Source organism: Papilio polytes, unplaced genomic scaffold, assembly GCF_000836215.1.
Source record: "Papilio polytes unplaced genomic scaffold, Ppol_1.0 DF821178.1, whole genome shotgun sequence".
Lineage (NCBI taxonomy): Eukaryota > Metazoa > Arthropoda > Insecta > Lepidoptera > Papilionidae > Papilio > Papilio polytes.
The window spans coordinates 20,294-26,959 of record NW_013528026.1 but is presented as its reverse complement, the minus strand read 5'-3'; the positions used below and the strand labels follow the sequence as shown (position 1 = coordinate 26,959).

The following is a 6,666-nucleotide window of genomic DNA, read 5'->3' as shown; positions in this document are numbered from 1 at the left end:
CTCCGCAGACAGCATGTTCCACAGCCCGTCCGTTCCGAATATTAAACATCTGAAACATTTATGACCACCTTTAACATAACAATACTTATCTATTTAATCAAAAATTGATGTTCACATTATGATGACATCCCAAAATTGTTTTAATTTTTGTGATAATACATTTAAGTAGCTGTTTCCTGTGATTTGTGGTGGGTAGCCAGTTTCAGTGAGACCACACGGTGCACATAGTGGTTACAAGATATACAGATGCTCACCTGAACTTGGCGGGGTCTATGGTCAACACGCCCACATCCGGATCTGGACTGACAATGAACTCATCATTTTGGGGGTTGTAGCTCCAGAGGTCGCCCAGGGACCTCGCCACTGCTAGGAATGGTATCTCGTCCATTGGAGTATTCTTCTTGATAGGTCCCTTGTGTCCGAGGCGCGGTCTGTTCCACACGACGCGCGGCACGCCCGCCTTCGTGATCACCTTGCCCCCGCATCTCTGAATCCTCTCTATTTCCGCGCTCGATTCCGGTTTATGATCTGACGTGAGCGGTTTCGCCGCCCACTCTTCACAACCTACAAAGCGTCAGGTTCATGACTAGTTTATTCTCATTCTGTGTGGCGGTACATAATCACAAATTAATAGCATAATAATCATGCATTCATTTTAATTTTAAACATTATGAATTTCACCTCAGATAACAAGTATAATTATGAGTGTGAAGGTACAGTGATAGAGAATGTGTAGAGATGGATGGAGTGCACAAAAAAACATACAGACGAATTGAGTACCATCTTCTTTTGGGAAGTCGGTCAAAAAATATAATCAAGAAGGTAGTACAACTGAAATAAATAAATAGGTATATAGTATGAAAATGTAGAAACAAAAATGGAAAGGGGAGATGATGAATTACAATTCAAGAATAATATTGTTAGTGTCCACTGTGGTAATATAACAAGTGTGATGGTATATAAACAAAAGTAACAGTGGAAACCCACATTTAGCAGTATGTATATTGACAACAGTGAAACATTTATAATTAAATGTGTTTAGTTGAAACTTATTGAGAGGAAAAAAATTGCTGTTCCCTTCGATGAAATTCTAATTGTAGGTATTGCAAATTATTTTGAAAGTGTAACTTGAACAAAATGTTATTTTCTATGTGTAGGCATTTTTGCACATATTTATACTGAAAACTGAAATTTTGGGAATCAGGCTCTAGAAGAAACAAGTTAGTAAATGTAACAACATATCAGTATAAAATTCCCAAATACTTCATATCTTATAGTTATTATTATTAAGTGAAAGACTAAATAACTTGCACTTTGTTCATTACAAGTTTCTGCTGCCAACGCACTGCAACAATGAGCATACTGACCCTCCTTTTGATATCCCAGCACTATGGCAGAGTCACCCACATGCCCTATGTATATCTTGCCGCGTCGGATGAATGCCACACTGGCTGTGGTGCCCGCTGTGCTCGGCAGACCTGTCACAGTTTTGGGCCATTTTTCTGAAAACCAATTTTACACAATTCAGACATCTTTATTATTTGATATGTAAACATAATCTAAAACCATACATTTGTTAATATTACAATCTGAATTACTAAAAAGAACTGAATTAATAAAAGATATTTAAATTATACAACATAAAAACTGGTTAAACTGCTTTCACTTTGCAAAATGTGTGGGAATCACAAATATTGAGCAATTATACCATTAGATGAGATGGTTGCTTCAAATACTGTCCAAAGTTTCAATCACAAAAATAATTCAAATCGCTTTTGTTGACTCAATGTCAAAGCACTCAGAAAAAACGTAGTGAGCACACAACAAGGTCACGCAAAAGTCTTTGCACAATCTGCGAGCGCAGACATTCTCCTCAACAAGCCGATGCTCCCAAACATGCTCGCAAAATCAAAACTGATAAAGAGCTCTTAATATAAGAGTTACCTAGTTCTTTCCACATGTTCAAGTGGGTCAACATGTAACCATTGCGAATGGCTTTGAGGACGTCCTCATCGTTATCCGACCAGAATTGCCGTTGTTTCACTATAGAATCCATTAAATGTTCCTTAGCAAAGGCTGCAGCTTCGCTCCCTCCATGGCCATCATATATCCCGAAGAAAGCGTACTCCAAGTCCCTTTCGTCTTCCGTTTGTTGATAGGCAACGGAAAACAAATCTTCCATATACTTTCTCCCGCCTTGACTGCAGTGTCCAGTCACACGTAAATTAACACCAATTGACGGTGGCATTTTGTAAACGGTAACACAATAACTTAAACGCAAAATATTATGATTTTGTTATAAAATATACTTTTCCACATTTTGCATTTGCAATTACTCTGGTCGCGAGTTGAAAGAGAACTGAAAAAGACAGGTCACGTGGACATATTGATTGCTACGCGTGTTCTCTTTCCCATGGCTGTTGTAATGTGTCAGAAAGAGACAACTATATATCAGACATTTCGTTACGAGCTGAAAAGTAACAGACGCCATTATGGATTCCGCCATTTTACATGCGATAGACGACGTAATGTGTACTTATCTATAGACGCCTGTTTATTTAGTCGGAGGTGTTTCAAAATATTAATAAATGCATAAAACTATAGTCACAAAAAATGGTAAAACTTAGGGCACTATTATTATTAAAAGCTAAAAGAGTACCTCCATCAAAAATGTATGCAGTATTTATTGTCATTGGTATGGTCTATGGAACCCCAATAATTTAATTAGGCCTAGTACACACGACTTTTCTATTATTCAAAATCATTGAAATACCATTAATTTCTTAGCTACCTCTAAACCTTAAACGCTCAATGTATTCCTCGTTACTTTATGTGCTAGACAGCTTTCTTATTCAGAATACAACAAGCAATGTGCCTGCACAGTGATAGTTACTGATATCTGATGAGTTATTTATTATATTAGCTTATTAAGTTTGGTATATTCAAGTAGATTTTCTTAAGTGTTATTAATACAAGAAACAGTTTTTTAACTACATACAATTTATTGCACAACTAACAAGTACAGATATGGCTTTATGACTTTTTATTCCTCGATAACTTCCCATGGTTTTTCTGGTCTGTGCATATCCCAAGGGTTAGGTTTCTTGTAAACATCTGGTTCCTCCAGTTTAACTCCACCACGAACAACTTCATTCAAAAACTTTTCAACTTTTCCTCCTTTTGTAGGTTTTATATCACAATACATTTCTGTGATGCCCGATTCCAGACATCTTTGAGCAAAAACTCTGCCCAGATTATAGTATGCAGATGTGTCTGTGATGCTGTAGAGTTGTTTCCTTAAGGCCCATTCAGAGGTCCTCGCCTCAACAACGGGCCCATTTACATAATGAAAAACTTGTGCTGTAACTGTCCTGTTGCTCCTTGTCAATGCTAACCTGAAAGTTACACTTTCACATTTTACTTGCTATAGAATTATGTTACAAGCAGAAACTCAATTATTGTAAGAAAAGCAAATGGCTTTCTTCTTATTGTTCGGACATTTTACTTATTCTTATAACTTACATTGACTCTACCTATTAATGGTTATAATAACGGCTACGATAAATTAAGTACTTTAGTAAGGTATATTATCTAACAACACTTAATAACATATACTAATAATCAAAATGTTTAATCGATAATTTTTACATAAGCTGCGCGAAATTTGTCTAAATGTATCAACATTTACCTCAATACATAAGAGCTAAAAATTAAATAAATTAACAACATACTTGTGCCAATATTTGCGTCCAGGTTTTTCTAAGTGGTAACCATCTGGTTTACGGGCTATCCGGAGTTTTTCCAGATTCCTCGGATTTCTGTTTACAAATTCTGGAAACGATGATGTAAATCTAACCAGCTGACTTAAAATAGTGTGGTTCTTTGATGAAAACATTTTATTTTCATTTAAATTACTAAGGCAAGTAGAATAATATAATAAAAACACTTGTACCAACAAAAATTATTTTAAGGTTATGTTATTGTAAGTTTTTTAAGCTATCTATTTCACTCCATGACTATTAGTGTTGCCAATGAAATTTTTTATCCGGCCGTGTACATCGTGTATGTAAAAGCAGTGTAGGTATGTATGGGAAAGGATAATCGGTGGATTTGATTTTGATGGCCCGAAGGCCGTAGAACTAGAACACACCCACACCACACAATTGCCGCAGGACTGGCAACACTGATGACTACAAATATCATTTTAATATGTAACTTCAACGAATTCGATCACATTCGATTGTGGAATCGATTTTCGATTTCACGTTTACTTTGGTGTTGTGTTGTCTATGATTTAGCTGTTATCATCTGTCTCACTGCTCTGCTATTCATTCGCAAATTCAATGTTTTACGTTTTATAGTTTGTTGTGGTTTGTTGCTTTCAATCGTTGCAAAAGCTTAGTGTTATTTTCTTGTTAGTAAAGTGAGCGTCGATAATGGATATGTAGACCGGCATGTGTTCAATTATTAATTTACTATCCATGACTGTTGACTTACGAAATTGCATTGGGGTGTTGTGATTCGTGGACGGGCGTGAACATCCGGAATAATTATAAGATTTATAATTAATTTTGCTGCCCACACAGTCCTGTGGCGAAGCCTCCGTGCGTGATGGTAGAAAGAAGATAGTGGTGGAGATTTGGGATTCGTTTTAGATAATGTCGTTACAGAAGAGTGTAAAGAGTGCGGGCGACCGCGGTGAGCAGGCAGACAACGCATCGATATGCTCCTCAGTGACCACACAGCCAGATAGACATGGATTTTTTGGAGGTGCTCAGTACAGTCCAGAACCGTAAGTATCATATCTGAAACCTATGAAGGCTGTGTGCAAAGTGCAAGTTACAGTATTAGGCCAGTGCCTCTATGTTTCATATGTATACACCTTATACTGAGAACCACATTTTGACAAACTTCTTAAGTTTTAATAGTTAAATTATGAAAACTCAATAGTGTAGTAAATGAGGCTGAACTATTCTGTAAAAATTGGTTCTATGGACTTAAATTGTCCATATTCCATTTTCCTTAATTCATGTTATTTTGCATTTATATAAAGCAATACATGAATGTCTGTTAGTTTTCTGTTTTAATAATTTTCGTGACCAAATGTGTTGTTTCTGTAGAGCATTAAATTTGTGTTTTTCCCGAGTTTTAGTTACCTATGTAGTGATTTTTGGTGTTTGGTGCATGTGTGTATCAGGTGGGGGGTGTTTAGGAGGTTGGAACTTGGTGAAGGTATGCTCCATGTGGCGGGTATACTGTGGACATTAACAAATTGTTTCAACATAGTGAGTCCATTAACTTTCAAGTATTGCAATAATTGCTTGTGTCAGATTTTTGCTTCATAGTGTTACTGTTGAAAATTTTACTAATGATGTATTTTTTAGTGTTGTATAAAATCTGCAGTTGTTTTAGTGAGTTTAAGGTATAAATAATGTTCTATGTAACTTGATGAGTTGTGCCATTGATGTGGCTAAATTTTGTATTGTTATTCTGTTTGTTCAGGTGTACAGTAGTCTCATTCGCTTGCACTGTTACTTTGTGTAGAGAGTGATTAAAAAGCATGTCATATATCTTTATGATTGTATTTTTTAACAGTTATTGAAAAAGGGACTTGCGTGATTTTTATCTTATCTTACTTCTTACTAATATTGTAAATGCGAAAGTTTAGATGGATGGATGTTTGTTAGCATTTGAAGCCAAAACGGCTGAACGGATCTCCATGAAATTTGGCACAGATATAGAGCATAGTCTGGAAGAACATATAGGCTACTTTTTATCCTGGGAATAGTTACGGTTCCCGTGGGATTCATTAATTTAGTTTTATAATGTTTACTTGATCATTCTGCAACGGTTCAACATACCTTATTGAAATTTGGCACAGATATAAAACAAAGTCTGGAGTACACATGGGATAAGGTTCATCCCCGAGAAATGTCCGGTTCCCGAGGGTCACGTAGCTTTTTGTTACTTATATACCTCGTATGTTTACTAAAGGCACGCGGACGAAGTCGCGGGCAACAGCTAGTTTACAATAAAAATTCTAAACTATGTATGTATATCGGAATGTAATGTGCAATTAGTTAATTGTTGGAATATATATGGAACAAGCAATCATCACATTTGTGGAACGGGTCACATGTTCGCTATATCTCTGGTCAGTCGATGCTAAAACTTGTTTTGTGGTTTATAGGAGACATCAATTAAATGGAGTTTATTATTAAATTTTCATCCACGCCTCACAGTGGCCATATCACCGCAGTTATATTGTAGCGTAGCGCGTGCGACGTCAGCTGTTGTCTGCAAAAAGTTGAGTGGTGTCAGGTGAAATTGTATTGCGTATGATGCGGCGCCGTGCCGCGCCGGTGGCACAATGGTCGCCCCGCGCCCCGCACCCCGCACACGCTGCAACACCCGATTGTAATAATCGCTTGTTATAAAAACGGTGCGAACTCAGGGGCCGAGGCGTTTCGCAAATGCATTGTACGCAAGCTCAAACCGACGCGCGGGCTAATGTTAAAAACTTGTACGTTAGTTCATTAATGCATACTTACATAACAGTATTCAAAAACTGTCAAAAACCTGCAAAAGTCTCGTGCAAACCATTGTAATCTAGTAACATAAGATAGATATAATAATGTGAATTGAGATAAGGGCAGCTATCGCTGT

General features: G+C 36.9%; 2 protein-coding genes across 2 annotated transcripts in view; both read right to left on the bottom strand.

The window, feature by feature from the left end:
• Positions 1–2,442, bottom strand: part of LOC106109566 (protein phosphatase 1D) — an 8,024-nt gene extending 5,582 nt beyond the window's left edge. The window contains exons 1-4 of the mRNA XM_013291127.1: positions 1,945–2,442; positions 1,368–1,502; positions 255–564; positions 7–49 (exon numbers count right to left, since the gene is read on the bottom strand). Coding sequence (XP_013146581.1) covers positions 7–49; positions 255–564; positions 1,368–1,502; positions 1,945–2,248 — 792 coding nt within the window. The 5' untranslated portion in view covers positions 2,249–2,442. The remainder of the gene's footprint in view (positions 1–6; positions 50–254; positions 565–1,367; positions 1,503–1,944) is intronic.
• A 539-nt stretch (positions 2,443–2,981) lies between these two features.
• LOC106109572 (39S ribosomal protein L18, mitochondrial) lies at positions 2,982–4,189 on the bottom strand. Its single transcript, XM_013291132.1, has 2 exons — positions 3,732–4,189; positions 2,982–3,395 (listed from the first exon to the last, which is right to left on the bottom strand). The coding sequence occupies exons 1-2, from the start codon at positions 3,893–3,895 to the stop codon at positions 3,044–3,046; spliced, it is 516 nt and encodes a 171-aa protein (XP_013146586.1). The 5' UTR covers positions 3,896–4,189; the 3' UTR covers positions 2,982–3,043.
• Between the last annotated feature and the right edge of the window lie 2,477 nt (positions 4,190–6,666).

Bases quoted from the DNA above. Each gene is read 5' to 3' on its own strand.
- LOC106109572 (XM_013291132.1), bottom strand. From the start codon at position 3,895: ATGTTTTCATCAAAGAACCACACTATTTTAAGTCAGCTGGTTAGATTT. The intron at 3,396-3,731 runs GTATGTTGTTAA...TGTAACTTTCAG, and splicing joins GGACGCAAATATTGGCACAA to GTTAGCATTGACAAGGAGCA.